This window comes from Pristis pectinata, chromosome 26 (genome assembly GCF_009764475.1).
Source record: "Pristis pectinata isolate sPriPec2 chromosome 26, sPriPec2.1.pri, whole genome shotgun sequence".
In the NCBI taxonomy this organism is placed as follows: domain Eukaryota; kingdom Metazoa; phylum Chordata; class Chondrichthyes; order Rhinopristiformes; family Pristidae; genus Pristis; species Pristis pectinata.
In genome coordinates, this window is record NC_067430.1 from 21,263,398 (window position 1) to 21,281,635 (window position 18,238).

At 38.5% G+C, this 18,238-nt stretch overlaps 1 protein-coding gene across 1 annotated transcript in view; it reads right to left on the reverse strand.

The window, feature by feature from the left end:
* skia (v-ski avian sarcoma viral oncogene homolog a) overlaps nucleotides 1–11,165 on the reverse strand; it is a 149,854-nt gene extending 138,689 nt beyond the window's left edge. Inside the window, exon 1 of the mRNA XM_052039393.1 lies at nucleotides 9,817–11,165. Within this exon, the coding sequence (XP_051895353.1) occupies nucleotides 9,817–10,725 (909 nt within the window). The 5' untranslated portion in view covers nucleotides 10,726–11,165. The remainder of the gene's footprint in view (nucleotides 1–9,816) is intronic.
* Between the last annotated feature and the right edge of the window lie 7,073 nt (nucleotides 11,166–18,238).

Sequence of the window (18,238 nt, forward strand, 5' to 3'; positions counted from 1 at the left end):
ATTTTATTGTAAGAAACTTTGTTCTGTCCAAGTCAGTTCAGTTGTTCCTCAAACAGAGCTTAATATGTAATACCTTAGTTAATACCTTGGAATGTATCAAATGTAGTCCACCATTTCTCCTAGATGTTATAATGCACAGTAAGTATGACTTACTTTCATGGTATTAAAACTGAAGTAACCAGATATTTTTCATGAATGAACATGGCAATTTCTGGAATCTGCAAAATGGTATATAAATATTTTCCACAACAAATAAATAATATTGAGCTATTATTACTGCAAATTGTGGATCTGAAACAGTGGTTTCGGATTCTGTAAACATATAAGCTGTTTGCTGATAATACCGATTCAGATTAGTTTATTGTCACATGCACCAGCGTGCAATGAAAATAGTGCATACTTCACTATTCAAACCAGGAAACAGTTAAATCCAAGCCTAGACATTAAGCTGAAGTCTCTTAAGACATCGCTCTGGAAAGCCATGCAGAAACCTGGCAACATCACAGTCTTAACACAATGCTCTGAATGGAGAACCTTTCAAGAGTTGCATGTGAAATGCTACCCTCCTCTTCACTTCTTTAATATTCAAACAATCAGACAAAGAAAGAATAGGAGACTGGGATACCCTGGGAATTCAACCATTCTCTCAATATTTTAGTTCTACTCCTATGGTAATTTCCTAAGATTATAGGAGAAAACTTCTGAAACTTTATCAGGGAGAACAAGTAAAGAGACCATTTAAAATTAGCAATCACTTTTATATTGAGCATGTATATAGGCTAGATTTAAATTTTGAGTTGCCTAAATAATTTTAAAGTAATGCAGCCAAAATTGCGAGTGGAACTTTGAGATAGTCTTTGGAAAGTAATGCAAATACTGCAAAATTCATTTTACTGATCATTTCAGAAACAATACCACCAACTTAATTCCAATGAAATCAATGCATTTCCAAACTCTTCATAGAAAGAAGGGTTAAGGTCAAATAGAGCATGCTAGCCTTTTAATATCTGATCTTTATTATGCAGCAATCTAGACATTATATTATACTGGAAGACTGCCTAGTGACCAAAAATTACAGGGCTAGATACACCATGTCCTACAGAAATGTTTTCTATAGCATGCAACAGAATTAAGATGTAACAATTCCACTTTAGTCCTTAAGGGTGGAATTGATCAAGTTTGACATCTCCAGGGAAAAGTTAATGACAATATTTTCAGGGAGGATATTCAATAAGCTTATAAATCATATGGTGTTTTCTGGTACTAGGTGTAAAATTCCCTTGACTGCATTGGTACTTTTAACCTTAACATTGGTTTTTGAGTAAGATCCACTAAAGATATACAATAAAGAACAATGTCATTTGGCCCATTATACCTGTGCTTGTTTGTTCAATTGAATTCCAATTAGACCTCCTCCCTTTTCTTCTACCCCCAACTTTGCAAGTTTTTCCTTTTCCAAATATATATATCCAAATCCCTTTGGAAAGTTACAAGTGAGCCAGGACTGTACACATTTGTCATGTTATAGAAATATCATGTAGGAAGCAAGGTAAAGGACAAATCTAAATATAACATTCCTTTCTACATATTGCAAAGTATCACTCTCATAATTTGTGAATACAAAGAAGTCTTCTGAAAAAGCAAATTCGAGTACAACATTAAAAAAGTGTAATGTTCTGACCTGAGAGAGGGTTATAAAGATAATAAAAATCATGAATAAAGAAAAAAGTTAGAGAAAGCCAAGGGGAAACAGATTCAAGCTAGTAATGATACATTTAGGACAAAGATCAGGAATGTTTTTCACACAAACAGTGTGAATAAAAGTTGAAGCCCTAGATTCTTATGTCTTGGAAGATGAACTAAGGTGAGGCAATTGAACATCTTCATCCTCATTTAACTTGCATTCTATGTTATTTTACCAAAAAACAATAAAAAACAAATCAAGGCAGAAATGTAATTTTCTTCTTCAAATGTACTCTTGGACAGCAAACAGACAGGGTAACGTTATAATGTTATAAGTAAAAGAATGTCCACGACAATTCATTTTGTGATAAGATGAAGCTATAACTGGGGAAATCTTTACCATTATGGAAATATACAACATTCAGTGTCTAAATTTATCTTGAAACTGAAGCAAATAAGTTTAATTTTTTTTTTAAAAAATGGCTGTTTTACATAGGAACTACCACATGATCCCAGTATTTTTTTTCTCATAAGGTTTTTGATCTCTTGCCCCATCCCCCACCACACTACCATCTGGGATTTTCAGGCACCTTAGGGGTGGGGGAAACTGTATCATCAGGGTCATATGTCAGCGGCCCCAGGAAGACATGGGAATCAAAACTGACCACTGCACAAAGGCCACAGTGGCTGAAGCAGCAAAAATCCTGACAGAATGTCTGGAACGTACTGTCAGCAAGCTGCTGCAGTTAAGAGAATTTTACCAACTAGTGCCATAAAACAACATATGATTTATAAGCTTATTGAATATCTTCCACAAGCTAGACAGACTGGCTACTGACTAGGGTTCATAATATTGTCCCTGGCAGACACTATACCACTGCTGATTCAAATCAATCTTTAACTACAGCCTGTTAAAAGTACAAAGTCGTTAAAACAGGGTCAAACGCACAATGTTTTCTGTACGATCACAACTATAATCTCGGATTAAGAAAATATACAATAGGGCTACCATGCACAAGTCCACTCATTTGCATTTTTATTTACTAGAACTAAGTTATATAAATAACAAAGATAAGTAGAGAACTAAAAAGCACATTAATTTTTCAAAATTTATATTACAGATTACATGTTAAGGTACTTCACTATTTAAAAACAAAACATTCAAGAACTGTTTGTCTTTACCAAGTGAACTTAAAAGAAGAATGTGAGAACATGAAGAAAAGCATCAGGAGGCCATTCAGCCCTCCTGTCTACTCCATCATTCAATAATATTAAAGATGATCTTTATTCTCAGTGCCACTTTCCTCCACTAAGCCCACATCCCTCTTTTTCCTTAATATCTAAAAATATATTGATTCTAAATATGATTGCTAAATAACTTTGATCATTCTGGAAGTGCTGTACTTTTTTTTAAAGCCAGTTCACTAATCTACACAATATGCAGGAAATTAAGTTACATTTGTAGGCTATTCTTCCAAATCTCTTTAAAAACGCCATCCTTTGAATTATGAAAAGACAATTATTGTATTTCCTCTGGGAAGAAATATTGGCTGGAGGCAGAGGAAAAAAATTAAATCAATACCAATCCCAAACCTCCCAAAATATGAAAAGGATCACACCTCAATTCCACAAACAGAACCACAGCTTTTCAGAAAATTCTAACCAGTGCAATTTTTTTTTACAATCAATTTTAGTAAACAAAATGTAAACAAATATAAGACAGCTTTCCCAAGACACCAAAGTTGCTTCTTTAAAAGTCTAAATAGAAATGTACACCAAACGATTTTGTGAAAGACAAAAAGAATCTTGATTTAATGAAGGCTGGTAGAAAAATGTCAGTTCATTTTAATCAGCTTATTTTCCTTCTTTCTTAGATTTCCTGGACACAACCTATAAAGCATTTTTTCCCCAATTTGGGTGGGACAACTCCTCTGGAGGAGCTAAAGATTTATTGGGGGGGGGGGTGGTCTTTGAGCCCTTAATAATATTGAGAAATTTAATTAGAAAGTTCACAAGAAAGTACAAATATATTACAATATACTTGGTACAACAGCTGGCACAGCCATAGGCCCATGAACAGGCCCCAAGAATCCCTGGGACAACCCCAACTTCTTAAAAGGAATGACCCTTGACGTCAACAGGTGAGTGTGGGAGGGAACACATATTTTACTGACCAGTGAAGTTTTCACTCAAGAACATTGAGAACCACTGACACAATTACAGGTAAATCTTTAAAAACATCCTATGTGCAATAAGATCACATTTGCAACCTTCTTGTACAAAATCCATTCAACTTTAGTGTCAAAGTTATTTGGATTTAACACCAATTTAAGGAAGGAGTGAATTGAATAAAACATTGAATTCTTGTCCAGGTTCCTGGGACCGAAAAGGTACAAATGCCAGTTGTATATAGTTTTCTAGAAATTCTAGTGCACGAAAAAGCATATGCTAGGTATATCCCCTTCTGATGAATGAGGTAAAGTTCTGCAAACAACAGACACACTCTGGTACTCATCTAAGTGACCACTATTTGTGCCCAGGCCTGTTCCAGTTTGACATCAATGCACTAATTCCAGTAGGGTTACAAAAAGGAGTGGGAAATGTATCAATGTTTTCTCAAATAGGAGTCAGTGAACGACACCCACTGACATCAATGCAATCCAAAATTGAAGTGATATAATCTTGTGCATTTTATGCAAAGACTGCAATTGTTGATCAATGTCATAACAGCATGTTCACACTGAGTATATATTAAAAAAAACACATGATCTTGTCATCAAATGATGAATTTATAATTTGATTAGATACTGAGCTCCCAGGAATGGCATATAGTAATACGATTCTGAAAGACTTCTGGCAAGTTAACAATCTAATGCATAATGTCCACTCTATCAAATCTTCAAATTCCCTTGAGGCTGTCACTTTGGGCTGTCAATGACTCTCCTCTTCAAGAGATTAAAGTTCACATATTCATATTCCACTGCCATCCTACTACAAATATTATATACAGCACTTCAAATCACTCAAAGATATCAGACTATTGGAAAATAGCTGCTGGTGAACTTAAAAAAAAACATGTTTTTCCAAAATAATCTGGGTTCACTTTTTGCATATATTAGTTTAATGTACTTCCTTTGGACCAACGTGCTGTGCATCTGAGTAGCCAACAAGTCCCTTCCAAATCCCTTCCCCTTCTACAAAAACAGTTATTTCCCAGGGGCAGGTTAAATTTGTTCCCATCACCCCTGCAACACACACACAGCCAGACAAGATAAAAGGAATTGGCCTTACTTAATCAATAAACAGAAAACCTGAAATAGCAACTTTCTCACTTAAAAATATCAGGTCCAATTTACTTTAGTGATTGAATACCATCAATCCTATTTTATTGACCTAAATATCATGTATGAGAAATGGACACTGAGGTTATAGATTATCCAAAAAGAAAAATATAATCCACATCAATGTGCAAGGTAAACTGCACAAAAATTACTACTAAACTTAAGCAACATTCAATTTAATGAAGCGATTCATTTAACCTGTTATAAAGTCAAAACAATTTCAAACATAACATAGACAGGGGCATTACACAATTTATTTGTTGGCAAATTCTGCTCTTTCTTGTCAAACTACCTAAGGATGCAAATTTCACAGTTTTGATGGGTCTGCAGAAAAGTAGTAAATTATCAGCAGATGTGCCACATAATTAATCTGATGTACTTCACACATGAACCTAGCTGCTAATTAAAACCCTACATATAATTGACTTAATTTACATATCATTGAAGCTTTCCAACAATCAAAAATTCTTTATAGACACATCAATATACTAAATATTTAGAGCAATGCATACAAAAAATAAATCTCATTTAAGATTAGATGTAAACTCAAAATCAAGAATTATTCTTTAGATAATCTTAAATGAATATTGGAAAGAACACTAATATGAAAAAAACTAATCCTTTCTATTTTGTTGCTTAAAGACTAAACTTACAAAAGTACCCTTAATTGTATGTAATAAGTTTAAGAGATGCCAGTTGTCTTTCAACATGTACATTAAATTGAACAGCAGTAAGTAAATAAAATACTGAAAAATCAGTTGAGTAATGATTGTTTTAATACCAAGAAGAATCAAACGTTTTACCAATATTTCATTCCAACTGTCTGTGCCATACTTTGGATAAACAATTTACCGTCCTGAAAAAAACACTTTTGAAACCAGGGGAAGACTTGTGCAAATAACCATGATCCAGAATTTATTACTTGAAAAGGGTAATGGAAGCAGATTTAACCATAACGGAATTGGCTGGCTATCTGAAGGGGATAAAAATGTGGAGCTCCAAGGAAAAGTGGTTTTGATGGGACTGACTTGATTGTTCCTAAAAAGAACCAGCATGGACTTATTGGGATAAATGCTGGAAGGATTCTAATATTCACTGATATGGTCAAGCGATCAATGTAAATATGGTACATTAATTAAAAGTATTTGAAAATGATTCTTAAGATGGGTATTGTTAAATATATTAACAAAGTCCCCCACCCTTAAATGTTCTCCTCTTAACTCCAGAAGACACAAACTTTGTGAAGTCATTCAAACTATGAAATCAAATTGAATTATATCTAAATATTTAATAACGTTCTTGTGGTTAATGAAAAAAATTACCAACAAATAAAGTTGCCTTGAATTCACTGAGTCTCTTCTGTCATTAAAGCTAGAGGCCATCAAACTCATTTTTTACACTAACTTAAGCTCATTGTCCTAAACTCACATGTCTTTGTCATATGATGACACAAAATCAAACAAAAATTGCATCCTTTAATTAAATGATATTTAATACCAAAGACAGTGCAGTGTATTGCCCCTTTTTTTGGTTTTCAATGCATCTACTGTCCTTAACATATCAAAAGAAGCTTCAAAATTTATACAGCAAATACTCAAGGCTTCCAACCTATTCACTGAGGGACCTAATATGAAATGGTTCAAAGCAGCATGTGATCTCCTCAAACCACTGTCTGACTACCTTGCTGCGCTCCAAGGAGAGGCTTGAGCAGTCGAGTGAGTAAGAGTCTCCACGTGCCATATATTATGAGGTGGCCTACACAAGAAAACCCCGACCCATCACCACGACAACCCTTCTCCCCAATGGGCGTTTTGAAGGTAGTTCACCTGGTGTCCCCACAAAACTGGAGTGAATTTATCACTAATTTGATTTTCGCTGAGAACTTAAGCAAAAGGATTCTACAAATATTCTCAACACTCCTCCTAAAAGAACCACGAGGAGAATATGCATTCAAAACTATTAATGCAAAAAAATATTTCCCTAGATGTATCTAGTGGTGGAGCACCTCAAGTTAGACAACTGTCAATTGGATGTAAAAGTGTAACAGTGGGTTGGTATTAGTTCACGCAGTGCCCATGTGTCACCCCAGCCCCAGATCAGTGCAGCTGGAACACAAGGTCACCTGGCACATTGCGACTATTATTGCTCAATGAAACATGTCTCATTGAGTATCTACCTGTTCTTGCAACCAGGCTTGGTAAGGCAGGCAGAAGTAAAACTGTGGGGGTTGAGGTGCTCGAAATTCTCTTTTAACTTTCCCACCTGAGTACCTACATACATAGAATCCTGCAGCATAAAAGTTTAAAATGCCTGTGGTTACCAGAAATTAATAGGTAAAAATGTTGAACTTTTTTTTCCATTACTGGATAATTACTCGCAGGGCTGCACTTTATTGGGTACATCAATTGTTCAGAGCTGTGGTACTAAAGCCTCTTGGAATTTTGTCTTACAAACAGAAAATGTTGGAAAACTCAGCAAATCAAACAGATTCTGTGGAAACTGAAACAATTAGCATTTTGGGTCAGGACCCTTCATTGCAACAGATGCTGTTTGTCCTGTGGAGTTTTTCCAGCATTTTCTGTTTTTATTTCAGATATACAGCGTCAGCAGTTTTTTTTTTGATTTTCGGAAGTTTGCCTTCCCTGCCCACATTGTAGTGTGAAATACTGTTGTTGATACACACATCAGAAATTTGGGATCTGCCTTAAATAGGTACCAAAAAAAAGTTTCAGGAAAGGTCTGGAGTTTTAAATATTCCCAACATCAACTTTCACAAGTAGGGAGGGAAACTAATTTCAACAGGCATCTATCCTGACTTAACTAGAGTTGTACAGTATTAAACAAGTGCAAGTTACAACTCAAATAAGGTTCAAGTCTAATGTTGACAATGTCTGAACACCAGGTTTTGCAACACTTCTGAACATTAAGTTCTCTCTTTTACCAATCTCATCAGCCACAACTTCCTGTCTTTATTGCACACGATTTTCCCATAATTTCTGGCTGGGCTCCCTATACAGTAATGTAAAGCTGATGTGATTCAATTCTGATTACAAAATCTGTAAATCGAAGATTACACACTAACATAATGTAATTGCATGTGTGTAGAAAGGACACTAAGAGTCCAAAAAAAGTGTAATTGATTTCTTCATACAATTATCTGCATGACTAATCTACAAAACCTGAGGATGTACCTGCCCTTTAAAACTAGATGCAAAATTCAGATTCATGCCAGATGACACAAAGGGTGCTTTGTTTCCCTTTAAAGATGAGTTTATTTGCATTATTTAATAGCATGCATTTGAACAAGTACACCCAATGGTCTCTCAGCTTTGAATAGTAATGGATAGGCTTAGTATTTTACTTTTCAAGCAAATGGACTACTTTGACTTTTTCCCCCTTTAAACGTTACAAGGCATCTACCTTATGACATGGAAGAAACACTGCAATAACATGATTTATAAAAGTTAACTCTCTCCTTTCGGAAATCGTTCTTTTCTAAAAGTGTTGAATAACACGACCCACGCATTCTTTGCCTCAGCTGTTGCCTTTCAGTTTCCCAGAGGCTCTGTAATTGCCCGTGTCATATGCACAGTCTTAAGAGTGGCAAAAACCCCGAAAGGCGCGAGGGAATGAATTAGGCCATTGAAAGTCAAGCAGTGCACTCGTGAAACAATGTCCCAAGTATGCCCGCTCTGCTGCTTTTATTTAATTCATAACAATTGATGCAAATGACTAGCCCTCTTCCATTCAGTTAAGAGGCAGCTCTGGGTTCACGGCCGTAACCTTTAGCCAGCTATAAACAACAAATCAGGGCAGGATCTGCCAGCTCCTATTTGGAAAGCGCAATGAAACACGGCGTCGGGCAAACAAACAAAATTAAATAAATCAATTCCAAACTGCCCTTTTTTTTTACAACATTAACATTGAGACCCTGAGTGGCATAATTTGAACTGGGGAAGTTGGCTGCAGCTCTGGGGTTTTAAACTACAACTTTAAGTTTAACATGGTTTCGAAGTTTCATTTATCTGGAATTTAAGTGCCCCCAGACAGATTACAGTACAAAAGCATGTGCATTTTCTAGTTGAAACATGAAGGAATCTAATCACAGCCGTGTTCACACCGAACATAGATCTACTTAAGCAGCTTCCCAATTCGCTTTATAAATAGCCCTTTCGGTATGAAATCTGCTCGGTGGATGTGGATTGGATAAAACATTGCCCTGCACAGGACATACCCGTAGTTAACCATCAGCGCTCCCTATACACATCGCTCAAAACCACTCCCACATATTAGTGAGGAGGGAAACACACACCCAGCTCTGAAACTTGCATATTGAGCAGCCCGCAGTCAACTTAATGCCTCAACTTAGCACGTCATTATCTATAATGGGAAGTAATTAAAATACACACCTTCGAGTATTTAAAGAAATCATTCATGATTTAAAATGCCCCCGCCAGACGAAGAAAAAATATTTTGAGATTTAGATTTAAATGCATAATTTCTGTGGAACTAATGTTAGACAAAATGCAAGAAACTGCCTACTGAACCAGCACGCTCAATACAACCTTGTCCAGTTTCGCTACTTGTGAAACCGAAAATGATTTAACTTTTTTTTGCATACGGGTTGAAAGGAGTTCTGCTCTGACCCACACTGGGTTTGAAGAAGACTTGTATTGAAATATTTCAATTAAACACTTTTAACGCTACCGGTTGCCTTCACATCACAGTGGAAAATCGTCAACTATTATGATCTGCAGTAAGGGATGCGTCTGAAGTTAGAAGCAATGCTTACCCTGGGCGCTTTTCTTTTATATTTATTGCTGTAGTCAAATCTCTCTTTTATTTCATCCAGTAATTGTTCAAATCGAGTTTTCTCCTCTTTTCCTGTGTAATCCTGACTCAAAAGAACATAGGCTCTCCAGTTGGCCGAATCGAAACCCCAGTGGCAGGTTCTGTTTTCCAATGATTTGTGCGAGTGCACGACAAATTTGTGAGGAGGGTACATGAGCCTGCAGTCCATACACTGGATGCACGCAGCATGAGGGCTGCCGTACAACTCAGGCACAAAGAGTCCCTTACACTTCCCAAAACACTCGTGGTACACTTTGAAGCTTTTCTCCGTGATCTCCAACTCAATGGTGCTGGAGAATTCTTTTTTGCAATGGGGAGGGTAGGTTCCTCCGTAAAGCAAGGCATTGCAAAGCCGCTCTGCGTCTGTCTTGGTGATCAAGCCACAGGATGGAGCAGAGAAGGGCAGGATCCCCATGACTTTCAGGATCTCCAGCTGGTCTGCCGTGCATCTAGAACAGTAAATATGCAATTCATCGCACACCGAATTGATCTGCTGGAGAGAAAAATCTCTAAGGACGGAGTTAAGGATCTGAGGCAGACACAGCCTCTTCTCCCCACCAACTACGAAGCAAGAGATGGTCTCCCCCTCCAGAATGGTCTCGCACCTCTCCGTTGATCGGTCCGAGGGGATGAAGAGGGGCCCCGGCATGACAGGAGGGGGCTGGATGGGCAGATGGATGATCTGATCTGTCTCTTTCCCCGTCTCCTTTTTGTACATCATCTCCTGAGCCCACCGGGCAGAGAAAGCCGCCGGTCCCCCGAGCGAACTCATACTGCTGAGATGAAACTGCTTCAAGGTTTGCTGGAGCCCTGGGTGAGGCTGAAAACTAGACCGTGGCAGAGTCTCCATGATTCCGGACCCCCAAAAGCACACCCGTTTTGCACAAAAAAAAATCAGACAAACCCTTCTTTAAAAAGCCGCGGCGCCCAACTTTGCCCCACCGGCACAGACAAAATTAAAGTAGCTCATGAAATCCAGTCTCTCAGGCGTGCTGTGTTTCTGCAGCACTCTTGCCTTCAAACATATCCACAACCGAGCTCTTTCAAAAAGATTTCTTCCAACATACGAGCAGTAAAACCAGTCCTCCCGAAATCCAGTCCCCAGTTTTGTTTTAGAGTCTGTACTTTGTTTCCTTTTTTCCCCCTGCGCTCTGAAAGCGTGAAGACCCAGCACATCCACACAATACGACCTTGCAGCTCAGACTGCCTTCTCCCCTCTGTTTGTCGGCGTCTAGGTCAGGCATTGAATCTCAGCCAAGAATGCGTCTGACTCCCCCAGGGCTCTTCCAGGAACCAGCACACTGCCCACCGATTCCAACAGCAGCCTACAAACACACAGTTACTGGTTTCACAGATCATTGGCGTTGAAATCTACAAGGCAGAAGGGAGGAGTTTTTTTCCAAAGTTCACTCGATGTCATTTATTCTCAGGATTAGTCATCACTAGCTTTTTTTTACACAGCACGTTGTTCTGTGTTTTATAGATCACCAGTTTGCAGCAACACAACGTGAGCGGGAGATTTTTTTGTTTAAGCAATCCAATAACAATGCTGTGATCAAGCAAAGTTGTTTTCAAGGATAATCGACAACTTAAAAAAATATATGGATGTGAAATAAATCCCGTTGTGTGTGAGGCTGCCTCAGCTTTCTTTTAGCCATGTAATATCAAGGTGATATAAACTGAATGAAGTCGTTCATCCCATGACACTGTTAAGAGATATACATCTTGTAGTTATTTTATGTACAAAATGTCATGGAACATAGAACAGCACAGGAACAGGCCCTTTGGCCCATGATGTCTGTGCCAAACACGAAGCCAAATTAAACTAAATCTCTTCTGCCAGCACATGATCCATATCCCTCCATTTCCTGCATATTCAAGTGTCCATCTGAAAGCCTCTTACATGCCACCATGGTATCTGTTTCCATCACTAACCCTGGAAGCCCATTTCAGATACCTTCCACTCTCTGTGCAAAAAAAACTTGCCCTGCACATCTCCTTTAAACTTTGTAACAAGCATTGTAATTTCTAAACTCTCAAGGAGGACCCCGCCCACCATTCCAACAAGCCTCTACATCACATTTACAACATTCAGATACATTGCTTCATATGTAGTAAAACCTATTCTTAATACCACAACTCATAGAAACTCAAACAAATACCTCCATCACAATTGTTATGGTCAAAACTATTTATCAACTCCTAGGGTTCTTTTATTGGGGTTTGGTGAATGTACCACAGTGGATGGTAAATCAAGAACATATAAATTCAATCTGCAATCTCTTCTCAGTTAGCTCATCTCCTCCATGTAGTAAAATCCTCGGTGCTCCCTGGTTACAGAGGGAAGTATTAGACAAAGCTCCACTATTTAATTCCTTTTCAATCAGCTGGCTGCTTAGCATTATCAGAAACCATTAAACTTAACCACAGGGAAAGTAACAACATAGTTTTTTTTACCCAATCTTTACGAAGTCCAGGAAATTTAGAAGCAATATGGCAAGTACTTGGCAAAAATAAAGCACATAAATAGCTTTCCAGAAATGGTACAAAACCAAAAACCCAATGAAGGTGAGGAACTAAAGGAACTTAGTATTCGTTAGAAAATAGCAATGGAGAAATTAATGGCACTGAAAAGTCAATTAATCCCTTGGGCCTGATACTAAAGCAAGTAGCCGAGGAAATAGTGGATATATTAGTCACCATTTTCTTAAACTCTATAGATTATGGAATAGTTCCTACAGATGAGAGGGTGGCAAATGTAAACCCACTATGAAAAGGAAGAACAAAAACAGGAAACCACAGAACACATACCTTACATCAATAATGGGGAAAATGCTTGAAGCTGTTCTAAAGGGTGAGGTAATAGGACACTTGGAAAATATCAACAGGATTAGACAAAATTAACATGGATTTTTGGAGGTGTAGTTGACAAACCTAATGAATATTTTGAGGATTCAGCTGACAGAATAGAACATGCAGTGCACTTGGATTTTCAGGAAGCCTTTAATAAGGTCCCACATAAAAGATTACTGTGTAAAGCTAAAGTGCATGGTATTGAGTGTAATGTATTGACATGGACTGAGTAGTAGTGGAGGGTTGTTTTTCAGACTGGATGGCGTGACCAGTTGTGTGCCACTGGGACTGGTGCTGTGTACCCTGCTGTTTGTCATATATATTAGTGATTTGGATGAGAGTGTAGGTGGCATGATTAGTAAGTTTGCAGAAGACACCAAAATTAGTGCTGTGTTGGACAGTGAAGAAGGTTGCCCAAGTTATAACAGGATCTAGATCAACTGAGAAAGTGGGCAAATGAATGGCAGATGGACTTTAACTCAGACGAGTGTGAAATGATCCATTTTGGGAAATTGAACCAGGGCAGGGTTTACACAAGGATGTTGTCAGACTGGAGGGCTTGAATTAAGAGGAGATAGGCTGGGAATGTTTTCCCTGAAGCGAAGGATGCTGAGGGGTGACACTAAAGGGGTTTATAAAATCACAAGGGGCATAGATAAGGTGGATGGTCACAGTCTTCTTCCTAAAGTAGGGGATTCTAAAACTAGAGGGCACAGGTTTAAGGTGAGAGGGGAAAGATTTAAAGGGGACCTGAGGGGCAAGTATTTCACACAGGGAATAATGGGTACAGGGAACAAGCTGCTAGAGGAAGCGGCAGAGGCAGGTACAATTACAACATTTAAAACATATTTGGACAGGTTCATGGACAGGAAAGGTTTAGGGGACATGGGCCAAATGCAAACAAATGGGACTAGCTCAGGAAGGCACCTTGGTTATCATGGACAATTTGGGCCGAAGGGCCTGTTTCTGTGCTGTATAATTCTCTGACTCTACTCTTTGATGATGAAATCATATCAGCTATAGTCTCCACCTTTCATTCACTCTTATCAGGGATTTATTCTGTTTTAAATATAAAGTTGTGAATAATGCCTACATTAGAGAATAGGACATTTTCCACTTGTAGTCAACTGGGGAGGAGATTCCTACCCATGTTTCACTTAAAATCACAGCGTCAGAGATATCAATTGCACAGAAGGAGGCCACTTGGATGCAATCATGTTCTCCAGCCAAATCCCAATTCCCAGCCCCTCTTTGTAAATGCCTTGTCAGTCACAGCACATCAAGTGCTTATCCACTTGCAAACAAACAACCAAGAGTAAAATCTGACTGACACCCATTTGCCCATGATTAAATTTTCAAGTAGAAATGGACACCCAGCAGTCCCGTTAAGAGTAGCTGAGAAGCAGCTCAAATCAGCTCCTATGCAGCAATAGGATTTCGACTGCGATGTTAATGAAAATCTGGACAATGCGTATTGCGCCAGATATTCAATCTATCCAGTGTTCCTCAAAAAGACAATAGACTTTTAAAGAAGAGACAAATTTGGGGTATTATGTTTTCGTGGAACCAGGTGGAGCAACATTACCTCCATCTTAACCAACAATAATCCTCGTCTTGCCACCACTTTATCACACTTCACAAGACACGTCACCAAATTGGAGGAAGCATCTGGCTCAATTTCCATCATTCAATTTTGGCCTTGAGGGGGCACAGGCCATTCTACAACCATTTGCGTTATTAACAGTTCTACCAAACCCTCTCCCTAACCCTGGACACAAGATTAAACATTTCCAGCTTCCTTTGCTCTAAACTGCAAATCCCAGCTCAGTGGAACACTCACCCCAAAGCAAAACTGCGTCTGTTTCCATTTCCCTTATTTGCTCTCTTCTTGGCAACATTCTCAAATAGTATCAGTTTGTTTACAAGGCCTGTGTAACTATATTTTAGCAAGGATCTTCAGAGCCAGCAGTTAAAAACATCTTTCACCCCATCAATCTAGCTAAATTTGATTTAAGGACTCAAAGCCAAAAGACCAGTGGCTAAACTACTGTATCACTGGGTCACCCGTAACCAATAGTTTTACATGGAATCAGCACTGATATCATCTTGAGGACACAGTATATAATAGAACTGATATGGATCCCAGAGTGATCTAGCACAGCATTGTGAAAGTACTGCTCACATAGATTGCTGCGTTTGGATTGTTTAATTGTTCCTTCCTCACCCTGAAGTGTAAACAGTCTGTCTGGAATTGGTGTGATTAACACATTGTTATTTTTTTGGTTACTTTATACATTTCACAGATCCATTGAGTAAAGTTTTTTTGTTCAACATCAGGGATGTGACAACAACAATAAAGAAGGAAAGAAAACATTTGCAAGTGGAATTCAGTCTGGAGAAGTGTGAGGTAATGCATTTCAGGAGGGACAACCTGATAAATGGGAGGCTTCCGAGAGGTGAAGAAACAGAGCGACCTTGCAGTGTAGGTCCACGGATCCTTAAAGGTGGTAGGACAGACGTCACTGAAAAGACATTTGGGAGGCTTTCCTTTATTACTCATGACATAGAAAATAAGCGGAGGGACGTTATTCTTGTAGATGAAAGCAAGATGTTATGGCTGGTACAGTGTACTGAGAAGAAAGTGGCTGAAGATGTGTTTCTGATGTAACTGTACTGGTAAGAAATTTAAGGTTTCTTTTCCAAAAATATGGTTTGTTCACAAAATATAAAGTTATACATCAGGATATGCATTATCTTCTCTCAAATGAACAAAGCATATTCTTGCATTTTGTTTACAATATTTACAGTACCTCAACATGTCACTAGTGTTTCATCCGCAAACATTCCATCAATGAAACATTTGACCAGTAAGAATTACAAGTTATTTTGACCCCTGTAGCACTGTATGCAACACTTGTTAAGGCAGAGTTTGAGTATGCATACAGTTCCGGTCACCACCTTACAGGAGAGATGTAATTGCATTAGAGAGGGTGCAGAGGAGATTAATGAGGATGTTGCCAGGACTGGAAAATTTTTAAACCTGGATAAACTCGTGTTATTTTCTATTTGTAACCAATCTGATATTCACACTTATACATTTCAATAAGGGTTGCTGGGTGGCAATTAGGATTGGGATTTCAATCTCACAACTACTTCCCTAATTTCAAGATGTTGCTATCTGAAAAACATGAGCAAGATCAGCAAAAACCATGAATTCAACCTAGAGCCTTTTTCATAGCTCAACTGTATGCTGCTTTTACCAATTTGGCTATGAGGAAAACATGTTTTCATTGTAAATGATCACTGTATTTACAGCCAATCATTTCAATGGTTTACTGGAATCAAAGCAGGTGTCATAATAATCTTCAAGATAACACTTGCAAAGAAAGGAATCTGGAACCTGAAGCCAATCATAGTATGTGCATCGTTGCTTAGCAACTTGAGGATACTCATTAGTTGTTTCTACTAATGGTTCCCCTTTCACTTTAATTGGTGGTAGGTGGGAGGTGGGGGAATTATAAAAGTTTTGAAATCATTGAACAAAGGAGGGAGTTCACATTTAAAAGAATAAGAAATATGTGAATAAATCCTGCTGTTTTTTGACATTAGGCTTTCAACTCCACATACCATGAACTCTAGCTGCACAGATTTTGAGGCCACAACATTACAGAGAAAAGATACATTAGAACATTATATAAAAGGATAATAGCAATAATAATGGTATCCATAAATTACTTGAACTTCATTCTTTAAGTTTTTCATTTAACTTAATTATTCTTCTAGTTATAGACTTATTACTCACACCCACAACCTAGAATCAGCGTGTGTGTGTGTATATTATCAGAATTTAAAAATTTCAATTTATCAGATAATTTGTATGTAACTGTTTTATCTTGTTGTTGATCATGTTAGTAGGATACATTATTACCTAGATTAAAATGCATTAGCTAATTTCATTCAACCTGAATTTTATATACAAACACACCTTTTCACAATTAGCTTTAAATGTGAATTACCCTCGTTATACTCATGAATACATTAGCATGTGAACAATCTTGACCCTCTGAGATAAAGCAACATTCAATTTCTGTCTATGACTCCATTAATGTTTAAACAGGTGTTGGATTCAGCAGAACTTGCATACGAATCCAACATCCCTTATAAAGAGGTTGAAATTCTGCTCCTGTGTACCAACACCAAACAAAGGGAGGAGAAAACCAAGATCAATGTCAGGGCACCCAATTTGTATTCTGTTTCTCTTGCTGTGTGCTGGGGTACAGGATGCCTGCATTATTGCATGGGCTATATCACATTAAAGTTTTTAGTTAAAGTTAAAAACTGTGGGGGATTGTGTCTGCCATAACGTTGGGACTGCAGTGTGTGGATCAACCCATGCCTGTGGCCTGTTTGTCCCAGTGCAGACTGTATTCAATATTGCTGCTCCTATCTCATTATCGTAATCTTGGTGTCAACCACCAATTGCACTGTGACTAGCTTTAGTGCACGTTTGTGGAATCCAGTGTTGTGGGTGGCTAGCAGCAATTGAAAGAGGTTAGCACTAATTGAAGGTATGTCTCCTCTGCTTAAAGGGGAAATCCTAATTGCCTGTGACCAGTCATGGAAGTCCCACCAACAGCCTGTCCTGGTCAAATCACGTAGAAGCCATGGCCAAGAAAGCTCACCAGTGCCTCTACTTCCTCAGGAGGCTAAAGAAATTCGGTTTGTCCCCTTTGACTCTCACCAACTTTTACAGATGCACCATAGAAAGCATCCTATCTGGAGGTATCACGGCTTGGTACAGCTACTGCTCTGCCCAGGACAGCAAGAAACTGCAAAGAGTTGTGGACACAGCCCAGCGCATTACGGACACCAGCCTCCCTTCCTTGGACTCTGTCTTTAATTCTCATTGTCTTGGTGAAGCAGCCAGCATAATCAAAGACACTACCCACCTGGGACATTCTCTGTTGTCTCCTCTTCCATCGGGTGGAAGATACAGGCACATACCACCAGACTTAAGGACAGCTTCTACCCCACTGTGAGAAGACTATTGAACGGTTCCCTTATACAATGAGATGGACAATGACCTCATGATCTACCTTGTTGTGACCTTGCACCTTATTGCACTGCACTGTCTCTGTAGCTGTGACACTTTACTCTGTATTGTTATTGTTTACCTGTACTACATCAATGCACTCTGTACTGACTCAATGTAACTGCACTGTGTAATAAATTGACCTGTACGATCGGTTTGTAAGACAAGCTTTTCACTGTACCTCGGTACAAGTGACAATAATAAACCAATACCAATACCACAAGGTTTGTGAGCTTACTGGATGCCATGGCGGAGTACAGATTAAAGTGTGCGTTTGAATTTTCAGCCTTGGTCTTGAACACCTGGGTTCAAAGACAGAGAAAAGGAATCAGGGCCCAGGAAACCCTTACAGGACATTGCAAAACTGCTGTGGTGAGAAGTGTAGGGATCTGTGGAGATGGGGACTCACCATGTCCCT